Source organism: Ricinus communis, chromosome 8, assembly GCF_019578655.1.
Source record: "Ricinus communis isolate WT05 ecotype wild-type chromosome 8, ASM1957865v1, whole genome shotgun sequence".
Classification (NCBI taxonomy): Eukaryota; Viridiplantae; Streptophyta; class Magnoliopsida; order Malpighiales; family Euphorbiaceae; genus Ricinus; species Ricinus communis.
The window spans coordinates 12,275,243-12,301,376 of record NC_063263.1 but is presented as its reverse complement, the minus strand read 5'-3'; the positions used below and the strand labels follow the sequence as shown (position 1 = coordinate 12,301,376).

Here is a 26,134-nt window from a genome sequence, read left to right as displayed (position 1 = left end):
TTCGTTATGCTCAAAGATTAAGCTCCATTCTCGGCTTTTAATATTTTTAATATTCAAGTCGTTTTTGTTATTTTTCTTTTAAGAGGATGAATTCAGAAAATCTTATGCAATTACTTTTTGATTTCTTGTCTGTTTTCAGAACATTTATAATCTCAGGCTGGCCAACTATACAAACAGGCTAACCCGTGTTCAAACCTTTACACTTTAGGTCCGAGTCCAATATATGTCGGTTGATTGAACCCGGGTGTTTTAACTAAGCTTGATCCATGCATAAAATGATATAAAAAAAATTATAACAAATGTATACAAAAGAACACCCTGTCAAAGCCCCTCTTACAATATCAGACCAGGGACACACGACCTGTGATCAGGGCCCCCGCAAAAAATTGCTTGCCTTAACCTACTGGAGTGGTGTGTTCAGAAAAATAAATGAAGGAAAATGTTCAGAAATTGGATTTTGCAATCTTCTACAATTGGCAAGTTAAGATTCATAATGAACTAGTTGAGAAAAAAAACAATGCAGCATCAAAGCTATACATCCTTTACTCGCAAGGGGAAAACATACTGTTTCAGAGTTAATTGCGAAGCTGCAGAAGCAAGTAGCAAATCTTTACCTAATGCTTGTTTAGCATCTTCAGCTACTTCTAGAAATATCTGCTGAAACTGGCCATGTCTGCCAATACTAATGCAGTTCTATTTATAATAACAAAGATTACAACTAGCAAATCCCTGATAAATTCAACAGTAGCGTACCTCTAGAACACCAACAGGCTAAAACAAAGTCCACAAAATCAGCTGGCCTAAACAAAGTACTACTTGATAACAAAGAAAATAATACTTGGCAGAGAAGAGAAAGATAGCTCCCCAGATTCACCTATAAAGTCCACACAAAGTCCGGTGCATCATTCCGGTGCCCTACCAATGTCCGATATAGGTACATCTTGTCCACTTTCTGTGTATCATCAGCACTAAAATCTGCTTGCTCATTTTCATTCATGATCTCCACATTGAGCCATGGCATCTTCTTCGCAAGGGTCTTGCAGCCTCCAAGAGTAACTTCACAGGACGACATCCAAAGGGATCGCATTGTTTCATACTTCCCCACGTCCATTAGAAGTGCTGCATTACCAAAAGGGCTGTCCCTGATCTCTAGCTTCCGAAGTTTCTTGCAACCATTTAACACATACTGCATTCCCTTGTCACTATTCCCAGCAAATGCAATTGAAAGCATCTCAAGATGCTCAGCATACATCCCGATATAAAGGAAAACTTGGTCAGTCAAAAGGCCAGAAAGTGATAACCGCCTGAGACCCCTGCATGAATGAACAATTGCCCCAAAACCTTCATCCAATGGCTGCATGGTCACAGCGTCCGGTTTTGTGGGGTCGAGGATGCACAATCTGAAGCGGGTGAAATTGGGGCAGTTTTTGGCTACTGTTATAAGGGCTGCATTGGTCATCTGCTGACAAAAGTATAAGATTGAATCAAGCTTAGGGCAGCCGCTGGAAATGGCAACCAGGCCTTCCTCTGTCACTGCTGCATTTCCAACATAGAGATCGGATGGGAAGACCCTCAACTCCTGCAAATCCTTGCAAGTGGAAGCCACAACTTCTAGTCCTTTATCTCCGATACAGTCCAGTATCTGCAATTGCAATAGCTATTGTAACATCTGTGACAATGAATAAGCAACAACTTCAATTTCCAATATATCAGTTAATAGGATCATACCCATAAGCGCTGAAGTTTCCTGCAGTGGCGAATCAGCTTTGTAAGCTCACTACCTTGAATTCCTGGTGCATAACTTAGGTTCAAGGAAGTCAGGTTTGGGCACATGAGGTGAAAGGCTGGTAGGCAGTGAGGAGCAACATCCAAAAACCCTGACAAACTCCTGACTGATTTACACTTCTGAACTGCAGCCACTAATTTACTATAGGTCTCCGAATCAGGATCATGTACATAAGATCCTACACCCAAATCCACCAGTTGAGGCGCTTGCATCAATATCTTTTGAAGCGTATCAAGGGGCACTGCGCGATTTAACCTCAAGCTCCTGAGATTTGGAGATCTTGCTACAAGCCTCTCAAGAACTCCTAAATTAATATCTCCTTTGAGGCAAGCAAAATTAAGTGATGTAAGACATGTAGAGCTGTCAGGGAAACAACTAAGCCAGTGGCCTCTGTGATCCTCAACTTCATTTTCTTGCAGGTCCAGCTCCCTAATATACCTGGTTGAAATTCAAGAAAGTCGCAGAAAGTAGTAAGAACACCTCTATTGTCTTTACCCGAATTATAAACATCCATCATTCATGCTACTCTCCCAAGACATATTTTCTTATTATAGTCAGCCAACGCCGCAGGCTTTTGAAAAGATTAAATTAGATAATGATCTTGACATGCAGTCATACAATAACTAATCAGGACTATCTCAAAAATTTCTTAACTAAAATGGGTCTTCATGGACCTATACTCACATATGACGGATCTCACAATATAAATGGGATGCATTTATATCAATGTGGTCCATTATGGAACCAGTCTAGTCAAGAAATTCTTTTGAACCACTGATAGCATACTCAATGCTGATATGAAATAGGTGAAAATTTCTCAAAATTTTGGGACAGCAGTACATCCCTGCAGATGATACACTGATATGTTAATGAGATGAGGAAAGTGCCATCCACTATATCAATTGGCACGCCAACAACGTCAACTAAAAAAATAAACAAATAAACGCAAAAGCAGACAACAACTTGCAAAATGTGGAAGGACATGAAATAGCAAATGAAAACAAGGATCTGCAGAAAAAAGAAGTTCCAAATAGTCTTCTAGTTCACAAACAAGAAACAATTATCAAACCAGATCCATTGCAACTGCTACACCTTCCTGGTTAAACCAAAAATATAACCAGTGCAAAGTTAAACTTGGTCAGCTGCTAACCTACTAATTCGAGCAGTAGCTGCCTAACAAACAGGAAATTCCATGTAATGACATCAAACAGACAAAACCTAAAATGCATTAAGGACTTTGTACATATAAAAATAACTCGAAATTCACTTTCTACTTGGACAAGCAACACATAGTCAGCCAATCATGAAAAAGTCAAAAAGGAAATATTTTTCAGCAACCCAAATGAGAACCAACATTCCATCCAAAATAATCAAAAGTGAAAAAATAAAAGCCAAAATTGCTTGAACTTAAAAGGCCAAATCATCCACACAAAGGATAACCCACAAAAGATTCTTTCTTTATTGTTCGTTTCTCTTACCTACAATTAGCAGCAACAGAAGCAAGGCCATCAGTAGTGAACCCTTCACAACTGACAAGAACTAAAGACTTAAAATTCAGAAAAGACCTTGAAAGCAGCTCTAAACTCTCATCAGAAACCACCATCCTCTTCAACCGAAGCTCCTCCAACCCGACCCGATGCCGGGCAAAAGCTTCAATCCAAGGGTAAACATAGCCTCCCCAATCATGTGGTACCAAATTAAAATCAGCAAAATGAGGCTTTCCCTTCAAAGTAATGGACTTTAGATCAGGAAATCTCTCAATCACTCTCTCTGGACTGATCGCGTAACAGTTTCCAATAAAAACCTTTCGCCTGCTACAGCTTTCAATCCTGTACCATGATTTACATACTTGAGACACTGAATTCCTGTCTCTGTGAGACGTTACAAAATCAAACACGTGCTCTAACACCTCATCTGGGAAATAATTCATTCTTACAAAGATTGGGAACAAAAAACAAGAACCCACTAAAAATAAAGGAGAGATTTTTGATACAGAAAACAACCCAGATCTAAAGATGTAAAACTTAAGGTATAGATCTTGCAAGTACAATAATAAGATATCAGATCTGGAGATGCAAAAAATAACTAATGGGTATTATTAAAAATGAGAAGAAAAAAAAACTGAACTTTTCCCAAGGAAGTGAAGGAAAAATGGCTAATGGTTGATGGGTTATGACTAATGAGTGATCATATTTGAATCAAATAGTGATGATTACAGAAATTGAGAAGGAAAAAGAGAAAAAAAAAAAAACAGGTCAGAGAGCAGAACAGGGAGATCTAAGAATCTGATACTTCCATAAATGGAAATTGTTAACTAAAAATCAAAATCTAATGATAATAATAACCAATAATAGCAAAATGAAGAAGCTGCTGCTGCTACTACTACAACTACTATACTAACTACTAACTACAAACAGAGAGAGACTACGCTCAGATATTCTCTTCTCATTTCTCTCTTCTCTCTGTCCCTCTCACCCTCTCTGAAAAAAGAAAAAACACATAACTCAGTTTGTGTTTTGAGTTTAACTCAGAGAGAAGCAGCTGAGATTTTTTGACCGTAGTTCAGTTTTCTTTTCAACTATGGTTGAGCTTGTGGAGTTTTGAGATCTCATGGCGAATATGATTCGATGAAAAAGTTAAGACAATCTTAACCGTTCATTTTCGTGACATGCATGTGTCCTTATCTCTCTCGTTTCGAGGGTAAAGTTTACTTTCAGTCCTTAACTTTAAGCCTATTTCCCATTATTGTCCCTAAACTTCAGTTGGTCCAACAAAACCCATTTAAACTCTAATTTTTTATAAACAATAATATCCTTAACTTCAACAGATAATGATTTTGGCATCTTGAAAATATCAAAATCTGCCATTAGATCTGTGAGGTCTTCATTATTTCAATTTTATTTCAATTTTAAAATTTCAGAAATATTATTATACAGAAAGTAATTGTTAGATTTAATTTTAATATTTCTTTTGACGAGTAAAAGTCTGGACTAATCGGATAATGAATTTAATTAAAATAATATATATTTTAATAATTTATTTGAAGCATAGTGGTAAATAAAAAAAAAGAGAAAAAATTATAAAAAAACTAGCATATAAATATAGTGAAATAATATGCTATTTTATTTTTTAATTTATATCTTATTATTTTTAAAATGTAATTTTATCAATTTATTACAATTGTATCAGAAATTCGCAGTGAGGATATTATAGTCACATAAACTAAAAGCATATGACTTTTGGATAATAAATTAAAATTCAAGGACAATAATGAAAAACACGCTTAAACTGAGGAACGGTGGTTGAAATTTTCCCTTTCTTTCGTCTCTATCTACCAAAGTCCTTTCTAAAGAGACCAGCAATGGAGTGTCAGACAAATGCCATTGGGTTTTCAGAAATATTTCCATTGTGCCATTAAATAGATAAGATTTACCGCTTCTGTACTCGCGAGAGTACACAGTACTCGCATCGCCGGTCGTAGACATCACCATGTGGGAGCATCTTAACACCCTAGTTTCCCAGGCAAAGCAGTAACAAAGCGAGTACAGAATATCTATACTCGCGAGAGTCTGCTTTTATTTTTGTTTTGAATATAGACCTTTTTTTCTCTTTTTTGTTTCTGGAAAAATTACATTATTTTTGTGGATAAATGAATTAATGTTTTGATGATTATTAGGGTTTTTATTGAAGAAAAAGGGAAATAAAAATGTGCATAAAAGATCCTACACATGAACTTAAGAAAGTACACATTGCATTTGTTTAAAGGCTTTATTATTGTTGCTGTTGACTTTCTTTTTCTTTTTACCAACTAAAAGATATTGGATTTCTTACAACTAACCTTTTCTTTTTTAATCAGATGTTGTGAACAAAATCCATGTGGATTGACAATTTTGTTAAATTAATGTAGAGATTAGGAATTTCAATAGATTGTTAAAGATTTGAATTTTAGATTTAGATTTTATAACAGATGTTTTGTTTAATAATTACATAATCTTAATAATTAATTATCAAAATATTAAAGGTAAAAAAAAATATCATTTAATATATATATATATATATATATATAAATATTTAAATTTTAGGGTTTTGAATTTGAATAAGTTTGGAATATTAAAAATTAGTTAAGGATTATAAAAAGAGATAATATAAATTATCTACATATTTTTAAAATCTAAAATATAAGTAGATATTTTATATAATTTCTAGTTCCTCCATTTCAGGAACTTGAACCATCGGTTTAGATTTAAGAGCGATTCTTGGATAATTTTTTGGAAGTAATACTTTGGTTGGATTATAGTTTCAAGTCTGATTCTAAATTAATGATCTTTTCTATCTTTTCTTTTTTTAATCTTCAAATTCAGGTTCCTTTATCACTTGACTATTATGTTATTTTATAAATTATATATATGATTTCAGTAATTAGCTCTTACAAATTTAATTTTTCTTTTCCTGGTTCACAATTAGCATTTTTTATCTCCAAGAACTATAATTAGTTACAAAATTGTCTTAATTATGAGTGATGAAATTTTATTTTCAAGAAATAAAATTGATGTTTAATATAATTTTTAGAAATTATTAGTATGAAACTGAGTGGGTTCCTAGTTAATAGCTGAACCGTTGGCTCTGGATAAATAATTAAATTGATAAATTAAGATGCTGTTGTATTCGAAATTAATATTATCTTTTAGTTATATAATAATAGAGATAGTTTTTTTCAGAAAAAATATGAATCTTATTCCATATAAAACTTGTCAAAATTTGAATTCAAAATATTTATTGATGAAGTGTGTACGAAGCAATTGACCAAAATATCAATGAAAGATACTCATAATTATTTAATTATAAATATCACATTCAAATTATTTATTATTAAGTGGATATATGGTTTTATTGTTTTCATTATTATATATACGGTTAAGTATTTTCAAGTGAATTATATTTTTTTTGTAGAATTATAATTTATTATTTCATTAATATGATTATTAATTATCAAAATTATTTTTTATATATTTTTTACCTTTTGATGTCTACTTTTATTCTTAAATCAAAATATGTTTAAAGATTTTATTAATTAAATATTTAATTTCTTTCTGAAAGAAAAAATAAAAAGCAGACCTTTACTAGTGCTTTTCAAAATCTTAGCTGAGTTTGACTAAGACAATTAAATAACGTTAGCCTTATTATACTAATGGTAACATCATAGAATTAATAATTGAATTGTCTAACATTTAGCTTACCGAATCTCAGACCTTCATTATCTCATTATTTACTAAAGATTTGGAATATAAAGAAAATAAATTAATTAAAATTCTAATTTCATTTGCTTGATTTGATTTATTAAATTGAATAATCAATATCATTTCACAATTAGCTAATAACTTGTATAACACTTTGCCTGTTCAGAATAAATAATCAAATTAGTTTTCTTTAATCACCATATACTTTTAAACTCTAAATTTTAAAAAATGAATGCACCCATTTTTAATTAGTGTCTCAAGTTTATAATCACATAAAATAAACTTATTAATCTCTTCTTCTTTTTTTTACTTAAAATTTGTTGCCAACCATTAAGTTTAATCTCTAAGTTGGTGTTCCCAATCATTTGTCACTTTGACCAAACAACCATAGTCCATGGGTTCAATCATCTCCCTTTTCCTCAGAATGGTTTGTGGGAATTTTTCTTTTTCCTGGAAAAAAAGAAAAGAAAAAGCTGCTTCATGAGTCAAATTGTCAAAAGATTGAACAAACAAATACTTTTCTTGGTGGAAATGATAACTGGAAGCAGGACTCCCTTAAACCAAACCCTTTGGTTCAAAATATTTGCTTCCAGAGTACATAACCTCTTTGTTATCATTACAAAATTATTTCTATTATTCTGAATTTTTTTCTGAACTTCTTCTTCTTCTTCTTCTTTTTTATTTATTTATAATTATATCATAGCCAATTTGAATGGCTCTTGCTTTGCTCAAAATAAACAATAAAGGAATTCAAGAAACTACCCACCAACATTGGATAAAAGTTTATTATTTTTATCATTGCTTCTGTTCTGTCCACACCCTTATCTCCAAATATGGCTTTATGATCTGTTACCCCTAACATGGTAACATTTTTTCCACTTTTCTAAACAGATGCCCTTTGCTTTCTCATCCCTCATTGTTTACTCAAAACCCTTTCTTCTTGTCCCCTTATTTTTTTTTTTTTGTTTCTAATTTATTCAGACACTTTCTTGAAAATCTTTTGCCTTTTATTGGAAATATAGAAATGGCTGTGATATGAGTATTACTAAATTGGTTCTTTCGAAAGAGATGATTTTTATTTAAATATCATAATCAATTAAAAATTTTTTTTAGAAAATTCTCTAACAATGCCAGAGTGGTATATATGTATCAAATATAAATCTAGAGATAAATCAAAAAAAAAAAAAAAACTGCTTCTGGTTTCATTTATTGATAAAAATAGACATAATTTATTTTTTTTAAGAAACAATTATTTAATTTCTTACTCCATTTATTAATATTGTTAAGAGTTAAGCATCGAAATCCTCTGATATCTTGAATAGTATGTTGGTATAAATTTAATAACTTAAGTTTTATTATTGAATAAATAGCCACTCAATGCACAACATTATGAGAATCGAGATACTTCTCTAGGGACACTGAACCCTAAAAATGGACTTCCTCTTTACAAGTCGACCCTGAACCCTACAAATGGAGTAAGAGGTTTCCATGCCAAACAACAAGAACCCTCGACAGTGTTGCGGGCTATAACTTAAGCTTTTTCGAGGAATTGGGTCTTGCCCTATTGCCTAATGCATGCGTACTACAAATAGTGCATATGAAATTGTTCTAACCCTAACCATGTCATCTGGGATTCTCTTTGTTTCTTTCTTTCTTTGCTCGCTTAAACTATAGAACTAAAAAAGAATACAAGTGTTTGTCATTTTGCCTGCAATTATATGTTAAATAAAGCCAGTATTCCTGTAGTTGATCTTTCATACTTTAATTATTTTCATATCATTATCGCCTTATGTACGGTTTGCAGATTCTTTTTTTCCTTTTATCATCTGTATACATCCACAAATTCCTACTGTTAGGCATCCATTTGGAAGACCATCAATCCAACTAAAAATATGTCTTTCAAATTTAATAGTTAATATTTATGGGATATTTAATATATTTTGATCATATAATAAAAAAATAGTCATTCTTTTATATTTGCTAAAAAAAAACAAAGCATACGTGAAAATTTAAATTGAAAATCTTTTTTTTTTCTAAGTGATCTTATTATTTAAACTAAATCTCATATATTAATCTTGTAATTTAGCTTCTTATTTTTGTGCATTTTATTCTTCTTCATTTTTCTTTGATTTTCTTGTTTACTTATTGGCTCTTCTTATAGACGAGTGCTTGAGAGGGAATTGAAAATTCTTAATATTTATAACTACAATTCTTAACCGATTAAAGAAATCGAAATGGATACATGTTGATTAGAGCTTAATTACCTTTTAAAACTACATGGGTATTATTTACAATAAAATGAAAAAATTCAAATCTCGTCGAGTTAAAGAAAAAAAATTCATAATTTTCTGGATTAGCAAACAAATAAATCACTCGAACAATACCAAAAATGATTTGAATTGGCAACAAAAAGAGTAAAATATATCAACATGTATATATATGTTCAAAGCATGTTTGAGGAAAAAAGGAAACAAATAATAGTTGAAAGAATATATACATATAATACATTAGCCTAAACTGTGGAATATTACTTAGGTTGCAGATACAACTATTGAGGAGCTGATAGAAAAGGTTTTGTGGCCGAAAAGCAACTAATACGTTTGGCAATAGTCAACTCCTCTGGCCAAAATCTTACATAATAATAATAATAATAATAATAATAAAATAATAAAATATAATAATAATAATAATAGTTTTTTAAACGTATTTATTTACCATTTGCTTTAGAAAAAAAACCTCAGATTTTAGAAGAAAAGAAATTAACATCTTTAAAAGCTGTATTCTCTTATCATACTTTTAATATGTAATTGTTATATATAATATATATAAAATTATTTTTATATAATTTTTAATTTTTTTATACAGATTAATTTAAATTTTATTTAATAAATGTATAAAAATATTAAAAAACACTCTTTAAACTATAGTACCTTAGAATTTATTTAAATTTTTTTATAAAGTAAAAGTATAAAGATAAAAATAACTTCAATAAGCTAATCCATTCAGAGAGAGAAAAAAAAAAAAAAAAGCAGATCCTTATCCTATGGAAACAGACCTACCTATGACTTGCCCAAAGGTTGCTTAGAGTCACCCCCACCATCCGCGGTGGCCGGTGGCCGATGTCTGATATGTTTATCTTTCTTCTTCTTATTCTTCTTCTCTTTTTTTTTTTTTTTCTTATCTCATTTTTGTTTTCTTTGTTTTTTTCCTCAACAGTGAACATGTTTTGGAATATGCAGTGTATGGCAGTCAAAAATGACCCACTTGGTAGAAATTGTAGTGGACCACTTAGGGCTAGTATTTTATTTAATTTCTTAATTTTTAAATTGTAATTCTGGTGCTAAGTATTATTTACCTACTTTGTTGAATTCTTTTGATGTGGGTCAGTGCCTAAGGAGCATCATGTGATGGTGGGTCATGCTCTCTATCCTCCTTTTTATGTCTTGTTATCTATTCTCTTTCATTATTTGCTTACTTGTGTGTATTATCTTCTTCATGTGTATGGATAAGTTTTGCTAACCCTTCATTTCATTGGCACTTCCCTCTAACCCATTGAGTTTTTCAGATCAACTGCAAGTTTTCATTTTCAATTTGAAAGGAATGCGTTGAATTACATCTTTCCCCATGTTGGCAAGGTTTCTCTACACTAAAATTTCTTTTTCTGTTTTCCATTAGTTCATGAGCTTACTATTTGTTAAAATTCTAAAATTAAGAGTTAGTTTTTTTATATAAAGGAGCAGAATATTCTAAGAAAAAAAGTTAGTAGTAGGTGAACTATGCAAAATAGAGCAGTCAGCCTCTTATAATCTTTATAAAAAAGCGTAAACTCATTTAGTACAGAAGAGATAACTCAAATTTAAAATCTCTGAGTTCTAATAGCAAACTTTATTACCACTTGAACAAAATTAAAAATTATTTTTATTTTTCAAAAGAAAAATTTTCATTCCTTATTGCAAAAAGCGTCAAAGCAAATCAGTAATTTTTTTATTTTCATAAAATTTACGCAATATGAAACCCTTTATTATTTTAATAGAACTTTCTAAAATAATTTACCAATCGATATTTAAAAAAAAAAAACACTGAGCTAGATTATGTAAACTCTAAATTAATGATAAACCAAAGAGTTTTTTTTTTTTTGGGTGAAAACTCAATTGATTTTTCCCTTTTGTACAATATGCACAAAATTAATGTACCTAACATACATTTAAGAAAATACTTGAGGAAAAATCTTGTTATAAATCCAAACTGGTAATGCAACAAATGCCAACTAACCCAATTCCAGTTCCCTTGTCTTTCATGAGAGGTAGATGCCCATGATTGGGTGCTATTGAATCATCAGTACCACCAGTTCTTATCATTACCAATAATTTAAACACCACCAAAAGGGTGGATTTGGTACAAAGATTACAAATCATTTCAAGATTCCACGGATTCTTTTCGATGTAGAAAACACATCTTTTTTACAGTAGAGCACAGTATTAAGGTATCCTAATCTATATTAGCTCTGTTAAGATTCATTGGACAAAGAAAGACCTTTCCTTCAATCCAAAAACTTTTTCTTGAGAAGGGTACTGCCATATTTTGTATATGAATGCTTATTGAACTTAAAGTGAAATGCACACTTTGATATATAAATATAATTAAAAGAAAAATAATAAAAAATATGATTTCACTTAATTAAAAATTAATTCGTTTAACTCTATTTTTTTTAGTACGTATCAATAAATAGTTAAAAAGAAATTCTATAGCTATTTTGATGTATTGCACCTAAATAATTGGATAATCGAACACATCTTTTAAGTATTTTATATCTGAGTAATAAAAAAGTGATAAATATTTATAATATTATAACTATTTTATATACATTACTCGTCTAACCGTGAAATATTATGTACCAAGAAAAATTCTAATCATAAAATAATATTTAATATAAAAAGTTTTTAAAAAAAATGAAAAACATAATATCAGAAGACTGAAGCTACGATGTAATTCATATAAAATGTACGTAATAAGCAATGAAGGTAGTAGTGAGAGTACAAAAAGGAAAAAAGTTGAATTAAAAGGATTAAAATTTGCATTGTCTGAAGAGGGAGTGGTTAGGCAAAAAGGTGGACTAAATTTGTAGACCCACTTGCATATTATTACAAGGAGAAGAGCATAATTGAAAGGGAAAGGGAGAAGAGAATTATAAATATATAAAATTTCGTTTTTCTTTAAAAAAAGAGTCATCACTCATTATTATCATTTCAATATTCAAATGCTCCTCCCATCATTTGCTAGGATTGCTGCCATGTGAATTGCATTTAACTCAACTGGGTACACAAGGACATTACATCAGCGTATCAACAACACCATTATTTTTAGCATACATCCACATAGTATTAGTAGCAATTAAGAGGTCTAGTCTACAAATACACTTGTTAAATAACCTGTGAGATTGTACAAATTCTCAACTAGCGTATTTGATATCATCAAATTAAAAATTCCTAGTATAAATAATAAAAAAAAATGATATATCTCGTAATATTATAAGATCATGGCATTATTATTTTATATGAGCCCGATGTTATTAAATTAGTAATTCAATAATTGAATGTTTATCTTAGGGAAGGGGATGGATGGAAAGTTTGGAGGAAAAAAAAATCTGAAAATGGGCATGCGGAATTATAACGCATGGTGGTCCTTAGTAATGGCACGTATGATTGTGAGAGTAAGCATAGGATAGGAACTTTTTATTTGAAAGGGAGATGAAATAGAAGATGTTCCTTTTACCAATTCAGATGGTCCATAAAGTTTTTTTGTCCCACTATCAAACTTTTTCCTAGTAATCCCTACAACAGCAACAAGGACAACGAGTTTCAGTCCTCCCTCCATACACAAAGTAGAACGAAAGCAAAGCAAAATGAAAATGAAGGGTGGGCTTGAGAAGAAGTTAAGGACCACACCATCCCATCTTTTGTTAGAGGAGAGAAGAAGAGCACACTTGACTATTCTCCTTCCCTCAGTTGGTCAAGATGAGACCTTTAGTGTCTGCATCATAGTTGCATGAGCTAGAAGAGTCCTCTTCATAAATAAGAGAAGAGATCAAGGGTTTAAATTGTAACACCCTTTTCTCCTTTAAAAAGTTCCTAGAGTACCAATCAATAAATAAATAAGTCTATACACCTTGCATCGCCTGGTACAGGGAAAGATTTTCTTTTTCTTTTTTTTTTTCTTTGGAAAGAGTTGAAATTGTAGTTTAAATTCCTTAGAGAGAGTTGTCTCACGCCCCTAGATATTCTCTACCTACCAACCTGTGTCGGTTTGGGTACAGATACCCTTCTGTGTTCGAGCTTTTCCTGTATTAGTTGAAATGATCAGAAAGAAGTGGGCCTATATTGGGCGTAATTAGTTCTCATCAACACATAGGAGAGAGGGACCTCCCCCATTGACTCGACCAGTGGCAAGGGTATAAATGGCCCTATATAAATAAATATAGACTCCAGGCCTGATAAACCATGGATCGTAGCATAATTGTGAGAGCGATAGACATCCAAAGATAGAGCAGAGACCCAGTAATAATGGAGAAACCGAGTCATATAACATGCATTCTCAACCAGAAGTTCAAATAACAGATGATGAGATGAAAATGTGTGCCTAAAATTCAACTGCTCAAGAATGCCATATTATTTTTCTTGATAATATTAATTGGAAGATAATTCCATAACATATGCCATCTTAATATGTAGTAAGATCTCATTTTGATTCAACAACATAAGAACCAACCAGATTGTTAGTTGCTTTTATAAGATGTTCAAAGACTCCACGAAACTCCAGGCTAGGATACCCATCTAGTAAGATGCCATGCAGTCAATGATATCTGAAAAGTGAAAAGAATATTAAGAAAAGCTCAGAACAGAAGCTGAAAACAGGACCTCAACAATCACATTGGATATAAAAGGACCAGCATATGCAAGGCCTAAACAATTATGGCAAGTTCATTTGCATAGCCTAAACTAACCACCCCCGCGAAGGCGAATTCCATTTATGGATATTTCATATTTATACACTTGTCTAAAGAATTTAGAGAAAACTAGAAAAAAGAGGGAAGAGCAAAAGGTTCAGCGTGAAAGCGTGCTGGCTAAGAACGGTTTCAGACAATGTAATAAACTTAGGCTGGGCCAGATTTGGATTCTAAGCAAACACGAGATTAAAAAAGACAGTTTCAGACAATGAAATAAACTTATACTGGGCCAGATTTGAATTCTAAGCAAACACAAGATTAAAAAAGACAGAAGCTAAGGCTCTAGCCAATTAGCATAGTTGCATAATCTATAAGGATTGAGACAGTTAGGAAAAACAAACAAGAATATGGGAGTTTCAGACATATATCCAAGAACTTGATAACCGTCATAGAATATCGAAGCGAAATTTGCTCAATAAAGAGATGATTAAGTTCTCTGGAAGAATAAATGCCTCAGAGAATCCAGCCATGAACTACATAAAGATCCTTCAGATGTCACGCCGTTGCGTAACAAATCAAATTCTAGTTGGCTGCGTAAATAGTATTACCTTAGTGATTAAAAGAGAATTTCTTCGATTTTTGCTACTTAATTCTGAGTAACTATTGTTCCAGAGAGTATCTGGCTAAGCAGTTAACTCTATAAGAAGCACTGAGATCAATCCAAGCACCGAGATCAATCCAACACGATACTTGGGCAGCTAAATGCTAATGCAACTAATTTCAGGTTGAATGAATTGTCTTGGGACAGTCGTTTAATCTGCTAAAGAACCAAATGTTGGACAGAAAAGGGCAACACGAGATGGAAGTCAACCCCGACTTGAAAATATCCAGATAAATGCTTGTGCATTGTACTCAGTATAAACATGCACATAGCATGATTCATCTGAACGGCCATTTCTGACACGACATATGCTCATGCCAGATCCTTCAGTTGGAAACTCAAGACCAATACTTATTTTGCAGCAAGAAAGATGCATGGATAAGGACATGATTCGCGCAACATAGTTGTAATAAAAGACCAACACTTGTAACCAATACACAAGTGCCTGCACAGAGGACCATTATTCATTCAAGGGCTAGTGCCAGTCAAACTCTCAATTCAAAGTTCCATAATGCACGATCAAATGTACATGCATACAGACATAAAATCTAGCTCGAGCTAGGCTCGGCTAGACGTCAAACTTTAGATGTAAATTCAGAAACCAAACTATTAGTCAACTATAGTTCAGATTGGCTGGTGCTTCTAATACAAGCTGCAGTAAGACTAGGAGGTCATGGCTCATCACAAGCATTATACTCATGATCATGATAAAACATTGACAATTGGACATGCAGAGAAAACACATACAACTTCATCATAACATAACTTCATACTAGATCCTTGAGATATAAAAAATAACTAGTGGGTTCAACCTACTCAAGCTGCAGTACAGTTAGGATGTGAAGGTTCATTGTAGTCATGCCAAAACTCATAAATATGACAAGACTTGAGCATTGGACACATAAGGAACGTATGAAGCAAAATGTACAAAAGACTAGCTAGCATCTCCTCAGTATGGAGCAGTGACATCTATTCTAATGCAGATGGAAACGCAATAAAACTTGAGGTTTCCAATAGTTAGACAGCAGTGCTTCTTTTTTTTATTCATAAGATACTTGAAGCACAACTTGCTTACCTAAATAACCTGATATTAGAAGAGGAGAGATGAAAACAGGGCGCTTTCATCAAGGAAAACCAGTATGTCTGAACAGAATCGGGCTGAATATTTTAGTGAAATATGTTGGAAAGTAAGGTAGGGGGGTTTGGATTAATAATATTCATAAAGTAAACTTCTTCTCTTAGTACATTAAGCAGCCATATCTTCTCATTTACACCATGAACACCCTAACAAATATGCACTTATCATCATTCTCGGAGAGGAAACAAAAAAAAAACAGATGCAAACTTCCTTCAGTATACAAGTTATACTGCTTATACAAAAACCAACTTGACTGTAGAAAAAGGGACTTGCATCTCCTAGCAAAAACTCCATTAAACTTCTTTCCCGAAGTTAAAACTGCAGCTCAAACACTTTTTAGTCCTGTAAAAAGTTTTCACCACTACTATCTTCACATAATTTAGCAAACTATAAACTACTTCTTACCCCACATTGGAACCCTCAACGTTTTGAGAAGTATCACTATACAACGAAAAAGTACCATAAAGTAAGAAGATTTATCATATACAGACACTTGAAATAGAGGTGAGGGAATCCTCCTACACCTCATCCGCACAGATAATCCAACACTATAACGATTGCAAATTGCACTCTTTACCACATATTTACAAAGTAGAAGAAAATTATATCCCAGATATTCCCATAACAGTTTGTTGTGGGGGAAAAGGCATATGAAACTTGATGTCACATGAAGCTGCAAAACAGAGCTGGACTTGTTCAGCATGGAAACATTTATCTCAATGGTGGACTAGGCCACTAGGCAATACATAGAGCAACGTTTATTATAATGGAAGAGTTAATTGGGATGACCACTTAAATATAGTACTCATATTATTTCCATGCCATGAAAAGATAGTCTTTCTAATGTAGCTATTCAAACGTGTCAATTTTCAATAAAGTGTTTTGTGTTTTCTCTTAACTGTGGTTAGCTTTGGCCTTTGAAGCATGTTCTATCAAACATTATTGATTTTTTATGGCAAAAAGAAAAACAGAAAAGCACCGGATCAGTGATATAAACCCCAACATTGAATGCTTTGCTTAATTGTTACCAAATTGACAGAGGGCCTTTTATATGTTTGGTGAATTTTCAAAGCAGTGTGTACAAAAGCAATTCAACGGCATCCAAAAAGAGAACGAAACAAGATACTTAAACTATAAAATTGCTGAACTTTCAAGAAATCCTAGTGGGATATTAATCTAAAGTGCAAAACCAAAGATCCAAGAAAATGACAATGCCTAATCAGGGTTACAACATTGAATTTTTTAACACCCGAAAATAGCTCTAAAACTCTCCAAAATCACTAACACTAATTACTAAAACCCCCAAAATGAAGTAACAATTTCAAAACTAACCTTTCCTTTGAATAGTCAAGCATCACTATCATCATCATCATCATCTTCTTCTTCCTTACCAAGATTTTTACCGATAAAAATTCCAGGATGCTTCGTTTTTCGCCGAGTCCTCGACGGTAAAATGTTATCCAAATCAACCTCGGCCAAAGGATCATCCTCCAACTCCACATCATCATCATCACCACCGTCCATTTCACTCGCATCGTCATCGTCGTCGTCGTCATCATCTTCCTCTTCTATCATTATCCCTTTACCTTTCCTATCCACCACCGGATTCTCTTCCTCTTCCTCTTCTTCCTCCTCCTCCTCCTCATCATCGTCGTCGTCGTCGTCGTCGTCTTCATCCGCATAATCAACATCGTCTTCTTCTTCTTCTACTAAAAGGACGTCGTTTTCGGGTTTCTCTTCGGGAATCGAGAAATTAGAGGCGATATCGTTACTAGAAGATTCAAGAAGTTTGTTTTCTCTGGATTTCTCTTCATTGCCGTTGTCATTGAGAGAATGCGATTTTTGAGTTTTATTCGGCTGATTTGTTTCTTCTGCTTTTTCTTTAATTTGAGAAACTGGAAGTGAATCGAGTTTACGCTTGGAAGGCAATGTGGTGTCGTCTTTACTTATGGTTTCTGGCATTGGTACTTCTTCTTCGTGCAGGATAGAATCGGACATCTTTGGGGTTTATTGGAGAATGACAGGTTTTTAGGGTTTTGCAGGATCCTCTTCTTAATTCGTCAAGTTTGGAGTAAGTGACGATAGAGGGAGGCCTTTTTTAATCTGTTTACGGCATGTCATTTGCTCCGCTATGCCATGTTGTATTCTTTTCTTGTGTTCTATTATTATTAGTAGAAAGAATTACAAAAACATACACTACGGTTAGACATTTTTTCACCCTGTGGTTTATTTTTTATAGCAAACTGACCTTCTTACAACCTCATAAATTAATATTTTTAGATTTTTATGATAATAAATTATTTATAATTTTATTATTAAAAGTTACATTACACTAATATTAAAATTATAAAAAAATCAATTATATATTAATTATAAAATTATAAAAAATTAAATCAGAATATATTTTTTATTATAAAAGTATCGGATCATATGAAATTTTTTATATTTTTATTATATTGTCGGTGAAAATATCTTTTAATTAAAATTAATCTACAAAAAATAAATTAATACCTTGAGTTAGAGTATAATTTTAAATTTTATAATATATATATATATATACATATATTCGAATTAAGACAATATATTCTCGTTATGAGTTAGAACATTATGGTAGTTAAAATAATTATAATAAATTTAAATTTTTTTGAATGTTAAAAGAAAATAAATTTAAATTTTTAATTTAACTGTTACATCAGCTTTAACAAATAATCAACTTTAAAATTTGTTAGAAATTACTTTTTGTCAAATCTATTTGAAAGAAGATAATAATTTTTAATCTTTTTAAAAATAATTTTTAAAACTTAAAATAATAAAAAAAATTATTTTTTAATACAGTATTTAGTTGAAATTTATAATATTTATAAAATTTATTTATAAATTTAAAATTATATATTTTAACCAGAATAAAAGTTAATTAATTATTTTATATAATCAAATTTGCATAAAATTTATTATAACTAAATTAAATTAATGATAAGATAAATAAATTTATTTTAAAAAAATTATATTAGTAAATCAATATATTATCCATTAACATCAACATATATAATTTAATTTAATTATTTTTATTTTATTAAACAATATCCAAATTAGAGCTTTCGCACTGCGGTAACAGTCACTACGAATACATAACCTCCATATTAATATAATATACTTTATTGAGAAGGTATTTTAATTTGAAAACTTAAATCCCCAGTCCCCAGGAGAAAAACATGCAAATGAATTCCACCAGGGGAAGCTTCAAAAATCAACCATATGAAGAATGGAACATTTTATAATTAGAAAATACAAACTGTCATCGGTAAAAAAGAAACCGAGGACCACAATGATAAATAAAGTCTTCTAAAGAGAAATAAAAGTCTAAAAGAAAAGTATTTATTATAAATATTATAAATTTTTATAATTATCTAAAAACTATATATGATTAATAACAATACTAATTTATGAAACTTGAACTGCAAGTTAAAGGCTCTTGAGGGGAAAGTAACTGCAACATTGTGGCTGAGGCCCTTCGTCCCACCAAGTTCACAAACTTTCACAGAAAACCTAACATGACTTCTTAATGAGATCCCACGACGCGCTCCTAATGTCCTCCCTTAATAGCACAATTAGCAGGATCTGCATCTCTCTGCTAATTTCCAATATTTAAAAATACGCTAGCATGACGTAATCAGCCAGTCTCATCCCGTACACAAAAGCTGACCGGTCAGTGTCATTGTGCCTGCCTTTTTTTTCCCCTAACGTATTAGACGAGGAGCCATTGGCACTTAACCTATTTTTTTAGTTCAATTAAACACAAATTTAGGCAAAATCTTTAATCTAGGTCCTCTCTCTGTTTAGATTTTTAACGGATCAAACTTCTGTTTATTTGTTGCTCACCTGGATGATAAATGGGTTCCATCTATATTCACTGTCTTTTTTTTTTCTTTCTTCCAATCACCGTTGTCCCACACTGTAACTTCTATCATCAATTCATCATTATCCCGCCACTGTCTTTTTTTTGTTTTCTTTCTTATTGAATCATAATTACTAAGCACAATAAATTAAAACAATATGTGAAAAATAATCAATTTAAATTAAAATTCAAAAATATAGAATGCTAAATCAATAAGCAGGCTTAGTTGCAGTAAAAAACACAGCAAGCTGTGAAAAAGCTATTGTTTTTCTAACTTAGTTATAGTCGTAACCATCTCTAAATTGATTTGTTGATAGTGCTAATGATTTGTTAAAAATCTGATGAGAGGTGGAGTGAAAAATATCAAATTCTTTTACTAATAGATTAAATTGTATTGATGATAAAATCAAATTGTTCAATCCATTAGACTTTACTATTGCTTGCTAACACAACCACTAATAAAATTCATTAAAATCAAAAGTGGTAACCTAATTGCTTGATAAAACCGCATCAAATCTTTTGAATTTATTAAACCTTTATCATTCGATTCTTTACTAGTAATTATTTAAACTCTAATTTGAGATATGGAGCAAAATAGAGTATATACATGAAAGAAAAAAAAAAAAGAATCAATGGTATCTAGCCCCAATTTGAACTCTAATTTGAGATATCCACTAGAGAAGATAGTGATTGTTGTAGATGCCTTGAAAAATTTAAAATTGCAAGAATGAAGCAAATTGCACCGCCACTGCCACTATAAGCCAATAGTTGATGTAACCGTCGTCATTGCTGTCACTGAACTCTCTACTAGTTCCAATTCAACTATTATCATTGAAAATATATTGGGAAACTAATTTCATCAAAGAGTTATTTTGATAAAACGAATTCTAAATTGCTTGTGACTCTCCGGTACGAGTTTCATTATTATATTGGAAGAGATCATGAGCAAAATGTGGACGTGAATATTCTTATGAGTCCATAATTAGATCATGATAAATTTTCAAAAGATGCACATGAACAATCTTAAAATCGAAGGAGGTCGCCATTTGTTCTAAACTGAAGTACAAACTATTGTTTAACGACTTTTTGAACTCTTAAAAACTTAGTTGGAAAAACAAACTTCTGAATAGATGGAGAAAGAAGAAGAGAGAGAGAGAGAGAGAGAGGAGTCATGGTGTTAAGTTGACCGTTATATTGGGGTTCAAAATACTGGTTTTTTACAATTTAAGAATTAAATTGAAATAAAAAATAACTTTAAGTGCTAATATGGCTATAGGCCCAAATCTTAGGGGTAACTTTTTGCCCCCAAAAAATTTTCGTAATATAAATTTAACTGAGTGCTATAAATAATCATCTGGCCCGAAACTGCCAGGTTGTGCCCGGTCATTGCGTCCAAATAAAATGGACATAATTACAACAACAAGAAAAGGCTGTTCTTTTGGCTCCATCTTCCTTCTCGGGTTGAATAACCCGACTTAAGATCCACGCTCGAATATCCAATTACCGATTAGTCGCCTTCAACATTTTCAAATCCAATTCCAAATATTCCACCTCCTCTTTTGTCACCCACAGAAAATCTTCAAGATAAAAATATATATATATATTATCAAGTTCAGATCTGCTCTGCATCTCTCCGGTCTGCTTCTCATTTAGATTTGGATTGTATACAAATATAAATTTTAAATACTACACCGAAAAAGAAAAGAAAAGAAAAAAATACCGAGGAAATGATTGCAATTCCGTACTTAACAGCGTTAACAACGTACTTTAGCTATGGATTATTATTCGCGTTTGGTCAAATCAGAGATTTCTTTCGTAAAATTTTTGACTGGTGCAAGTCTAACAATCTTCAGGTCTGTTTTTCTACACTAGCTTGTTATTTATGCTCTTGTTAATTAATGATTTCATTAACATATGATTTTAATTTTCTTCTTAAGCAGGGTTATGCCCCAATCTGTTTAGGACTTGAAGATTTCTATATTCGTCGTTTGTATCTCCGTATTCAGGTTTTTTTTACTAAATTAGCTATTTTTAATTTTTTTTTCTAGTTCTTTTAGATGATATTGCTGTTGCTGTTTCTGTTTCTGATTCATTGAAATAATTGGATTTGTTTCATGATTTTATACCATTCAGAATGCCCTGCCTTCTTCTTCTTCTTCTTCTTATTTTTAATAATTAGAATTGAATTCTATCAACTACGCATGGCTATTTCACACATGAGAATTCACGAACTAGAATTCAATTGAATTGGATTTTTGCAATTTTTAGATTTTCCAAACACTGAAAGTCGTGCTCTGTGGTGTTCAAGATATTGTCTAGCGAGTATTTTATTCTTTATAATTTTGTAATCAGAACACTTGAAATGCTGGAATAAGATCAAACTTTTAATGGCCATAATGACTTCTGCACGTTAATATGAAAGAAGGAGACTTCCTATGATTTGGCAAATTGATTTCTTTTTTCTCCCTAATGTTCCCCTTCCTAGGACTGTTTCGGGAGACCAATAGCTAGTGCTCCTGATGCTTGGTTTGATGTGGTTGAGCGTTTCTCGAATGACAATAATAAGACGCTAAAGTAAGATTCTCCATTGTCCTTCTTTGTAGCATTATGTTTCTTCTTGAAGCATCATAGTTTTTGGTTTTTATCTTATCTTGTCTGTCTGAAGTAACGGGATTGAGAATCTGTGTAACTGATTGCCCCTGGCACAGACGATCCACAAACATGAGTAGATGCCTTAACTTGGGGTCGTACAACTATCTTGGCTTTGCTGCAGCAGATGAGTACTGCACACCTCGAGTAATTGAGTCATTGAAGAAATATTCTCCTAGCACTTGTAGTAGCCGTGTGGAAGGGGGTGAGTAATAATTTTGTAAAATATATTGAATGCATTTTTTGTCAAGCTTTTTACTAAATCAATTTTCTCATAGGAACAACGGCTTTGCACAATGAATTGGAGAAGTGTGTTGCAGACTTTGTTGGAAAATCAGCAGCTATAGTTTTTGGCATGGGCTATGTTACGAACTCTGCTATACTTCCAGTCCTGATGGGGAAGGTCGATACTGGACTGAGTGTGCTATATACAATCTTTGTTCTTAATTGTCACTTTCTTTTTCCTCTGATGGTGTGATATTATCAATTACAGGGCAGTCTGATAATCAGTGATTCCTTGAACCACAACTCTATTGTAAATGGTGCACGTGGATCTGGAGCTACCATTCGTGTTTTCCAACATAACAGTGAGTTTCTTGGACCTGGTTTTACCATTTATGAGTTTTCAAGCCATTAATAGAAACGTGTCCACATTGCTATACCATGCAGAAAAGTTTTTTCCTTTTGGCTTCTCTTGTCTGTATATCTTTTATAATTTGTTTATACGGTGCTTTTAAATGGAGACATGCTGTCTTAAACGTATCTCCTGCTCATGTTTGTAAATTGTTTTGTTACTTATAGCACCCTCTCATCTGGAGGAAGTCTTGAGAGAACAAATTGCAGATGGACAACCTAGGACTCACAGACCTTGGAAAAAAATAATGGTTATTGTGGAGGGGATATACAGCATGGAAGGGGAACTCTGCAAACTTCCTGAGATCATAGCAATTTGCAAAAAATATAAGGTAGTGCGAACAAGGTTGCAGTCATTTCACTATGTATTTTAAGATCCCATCTTGTGGTTCATTTGATGGTTATTTAGAATTAATGCTTTGTATGTTCTTTTTTAAAAAATTTCTCCAGAGTGCAGCCATTTGTACAATGCACTACTCAGCTGGGTTGTTATGACGCTTTCCATTTATGTACTTTCTGTCACTCATGTTGTGCTGATCAAGCAATTTGTTTTGGTAGCTTGATTTAGTAAAGAAGCTGCAGTGTGATATGTTGATTATGTGCACCTCAAAACTCAGGAAAAGACTATGAAAGCTTTCACTTTGATTTCCTACTGATAACTTAACTGTATCTGCAATAAATATTTTTTTATTCCCTTTTATCATTGACACCATTTTGATATTGTGATACAGGCATTTACATACTTGGATGAGGCCCATAGCATTGGAGCAGTGGGCAAAACAGGAAGAGGAGTTTGTGAGCTCCTAGGGGTGGATACTGCTGATGTGGACATCATGATGGGAACTTTTACGAAATCATTTGGCTCATGTGGTGGATATATTGCTGGTTCAAAGGTTTGTTTGTTTTCCTTTTCTCCCGACTTAATTCCTAATTTTGGTGAACGCAAAGAGTAGTTTATTAGCTCAAGTTTATATTAGGCACAATATACTCATCTGAATGTTGCTGCTATATCTAAGTTGTTCTTTTCTAAGATGAATGAAATGACAAGGCGTGAAAAGTTACTCTTTAACATAGAGGAGGCATGGTTAAAACAAGGTGTCATGGTGTCTGATATATTAATAGAGAGAAAATTGGCTTTTTAATTTCTCCTCATAATGCTGTCTTCCTTACTTGGTTCACTTGTTCTATTAGCTCTTTTGGATGGTGAAGCAGCAGCAACATTCTTTACTGCTTTATCTGCAATTTCAATGTGGTTTACAAAAGTGATATGATCTATCATCATTCTTTTTTACCAGAAAATATAATGATGCAATTGAAATGTCTTCTTTTTGCATTTAGTATTTGTAAGAAGCTTCCATTGTCTCCTGCAGGAGCTTATTCAATACTTGAAGTACACTTGCCCTGCCCATCTGTATGCAACATCAATCTCACCACCAGCAGCTGAGCAAATTATATCTTCCATTAAGGTTATTCTTGGGGAGGATGGTTCAAACAGAGGTTTGGATAGATGCCAATGTTACCCAGTTTTAAACTTTGTAAAGTGGATATGTTAAGCACAAGCCTCATCTTGTCAATTAAATGTGTTTTGAACTGCTTTCGTTTTCATGTAGGTGCACAGAAGCTTGCGCGTATACGTGAGAATAGCAACTTCTTTAGGTCAGAATTGCAAAAGATGGGGTTTGAGGTTCTTGGAGACAATGACTCTCCTGTAATGCCAATTATGCTTTATAATCCAGCCAAAATTCCCGCCTTCTCAAGGGAGTGCCTCAAGAAGAATGTTAGTATCTATAGATTTAAAACCTTTAAATGCTCTACAATTAGTGATTTCTCACGTGAATGTCTACGATTTATCTTGGTCCTGCTGCAGGTAGCAGTTGTGACAGTGGCTTTTCCAGCAACCCCACTATTGTTGGCTAGGGCACGCATATGCATATCTGCTTCTCATACTAAGGAAGACTTGATTAAAGCTTTGGAAGTAAATTCTGATATCTGATTATTTATCCTTTTTTTGGCTGTTGTATTTGTTTCAGTATTTATGCTTAGAGATCCTGTGATCTCCTTGAGTTTGGCATGCCCATACATGCTAGTTGGAAGTTAAAATTTAATTTATGTATATAGAATGAGCACCGTTTATCTCATTTAAGCATGATCTCATGTGCACATGCACGAGTGGAGACACACCTGTACATGTGTTTGCAAAAAAACTCAGCCAGATTTGTAAGGTTGTGAGCTTCTATATGCTTGTCTGTGCTGTACATATGATTTGTCTTATCAGGATATGTGATTGAAATTGATTGCTAATATTGTTCTGCTCTATTGACTATATGTGCATTTTTACACACTGAGCCAAACGAGGGTAACTCAACGTATGCTTTAATTTTGTTCTTTAACATGTGCACCTGGTCACTCTGACACAGCCATTTCATGATGTATTCTTCTTTCGCAGTATGTTAATACCATAAATCCTTGCTGGGTTTCTTTTGTTCTTTCAGGTCATTAGCCAAGTTGGTGATCTTGTGGGTATAAAATACTTCCCAGCAGAACCAAACAAGCAGCAGGAAGACGATAAGATTGTGAAGCTGGATTGAGTAACTAACTAAATTTTTCTCGCATACTTTGATTAATTGGTTGTTGCAAGCAGCAGATAGGAAGAAATATTGTTGAAGCTGGAAGTACTTTGCATTATAATTTCTCTTGCATTGGAACAATTGGTAGTTGGCCTAGAGCATCAGCACCTGTACTACTAGCCCCTACCATTTAGTCTCCTGTATTTGAAAGTGTAAATTATTTTTTTGCTTTAAGTGGATCTAAGTTTTGCCTCCAGGCTCATGCCAACATGAGTCGCCGCAGAATGCAGCAGCTTGTATTTCCCTTTTCATATTTTGTTAACTTATCCTCTGATTTTGTCCTATTTTTATGATGATCTGTACATATGTGGTAATACCCTATTTTTTGTGTTCTCTGTTTGAAATTGTATTTTTCTGATGGAATTTTTCATCTCTTTGTAATATCTGTTGAGAATTTCCTGCTAGATTCTTTTAATTCCTTTTTACCTTCCCCCTATTGTTCATCTTGTCAGTCCGACCTGCACTTGACTTGTAAAGTAGTACGGAGTACAAGGCCTAGATTGTCTGCCTTGCAGTGTTAGTTCAAAATCAGTTGTTTTTGTTTCTTAATTGATTCTGGAAAAAA

General features: G+C 32.7%; 3 protein-coding genes across 5 annotated transcripts; 1 reads left to right on the top strand and 2 right to left on the bottom strand.

Moving 5' to 3' along the window:
• Positions 1-502: 502 nt before the first annotated feature.
• LOC8285276 (protein AUXIN SIGNALING F-BOX 2) lies at positions 503-4,338 on the bottom strand. Its single transcript, XM_002512820.4, has 3 exons — positions 3,265-4,338; positions 1,729-2,224; positions 503-1,642 (listed from the first exon to the last, which is right to left on the bottom strand). The coding sequence occupies exons 1-3, from the start codon at positions 3,714-3,716 to the stop codon at positions 875-877; spliced, it is 1,716 nt and encodes a 571-aa protein (XP_002512866.1). The 5' UTR covers positions 3,717-4,338; the 3' UTR covers positions 503-874.
• A 9,243-nt stretch (positions 4,339-13,581) lies between these two features.
• Positions 13,582-17,920, bottom strand: LOC8285275 (nucleolin). Of its 2 annotated transcripts, none has more exons than XM_002512819.4 (2): positions 17,098-17,920; positions 13,582-13,882 (listed from the first exon to the last, which is right to left on the bottom strand). In XM_002512819.4, the coding sequence occupies exon 1, from the start codon at positions 17,761-17,763 to the stop codon at positions 17,113-17,115; it is 651 nt and encodes a 216-aa protein (XP_002512865.2). In that variant the 5' UTR covers positions 17,764-17,920; the 3' UTR covers positions 13,582-13,882; positions 17,098-17,112. The 2 variants fall into 2 exon arrangements, with proteins under 2 accessions (XP_002512865.2, XP_015570697.2); XM_015715211.3 differs by lacking the exon at positions 13,582-13,882 and adding an exon at positions 15,948-16,438.
• Positions 17,921-21,045: 3,125 nt separating this feature from the next.
• On the top strand, positions 21,046-25,890 carry LOC8285274 (long chain base biosynthesis protein 2a). Of its 2 annotated transcripts, XM_048378217.1 has the most exons (12): positions 21,046-21,513; positions 21,601-21,666; positions 22,146-22,234; positions 22,369-22,514; positions 22,588-22,712; positions 22,803-22,896; positions 23,111-23,274; positions 23,674-23,835; positions 24,313-24,439; positions 24,553-24,719; positions 24,810-24,917; positions 25,435-25,890. In XM_048378217.1, exons 1-12 carry the CDS (start codon positions 21,388-21,390, stop codon positions 25,528-25,530), a joined length of 1,470 nt encoding a protein of 489 aa, XP_048234174.1. In that variant the 5' UTR covers positions 21,046-21,387; the 3' UTR covers positions 25,531-25,890. The 2 variants fall into 2 exon arrangements, with proteins under 2 accessions (XP_048234174.1, XP_048234175.1); XM_048378218.1 differs by lacking the exon at positions 21,046-21,513 and having other exon boundaries at positions 21,599-21,666; positions 22,326-22,514.
• The last annotated feature ends 244 nt before the right edge of the window (positions 25,891-26,134 follow it).

Coding starts and splice junctions, on each gene's coding strand:
- LOC8285276 (XM_002512820.4), bottom strand. CDS start 3,716: ATGAATTATTTCCCAGATGAGGTGTTAGAGCACGTGTTTGATTTTGTA. Junction 2,225..3,264: donor TCTGTTGCTGCTAATTGTAG/GTAAGAGAAACG, acceptor AATTTCAACCAG/GTATATTAGGGAGCTGGACC. Junction 1,643..1,728: donor GGAAACTTCAGCGCTTATGG/GTATGATCCTAT, acceptor TTGCAATTGCAG/ATACTGGACTGTATCGGAGA.
- LOC8285275 (XM_002512819.4), bottom strand. CDS start 17,763: ATGTCCGATTCTATCCTGCACGAAGAAGAAGTACCAATGCCAGAAACC.
- LOC8285274 (XM_048378217.1), top strand. CDS start 21,388: ATGATTGCAATTCCGTACTTAACAGCGTTAACAACGTACTTTAGCTAT. Junction 22,713..22,802: donor TTCCAGTCCTGATGGGGAAG/GTCGATACTGGA, acceptor TATCAATTACAG/GGCAGTCTGATAATCAGTGA. Junction 24,720..24,809: donor GGGAGTGCCTCAAGAAGAAT/GTTAGTATCTAT, acceptor GTCCTGCTGCAG/GTAGCAGTTGTGACAGTGGC.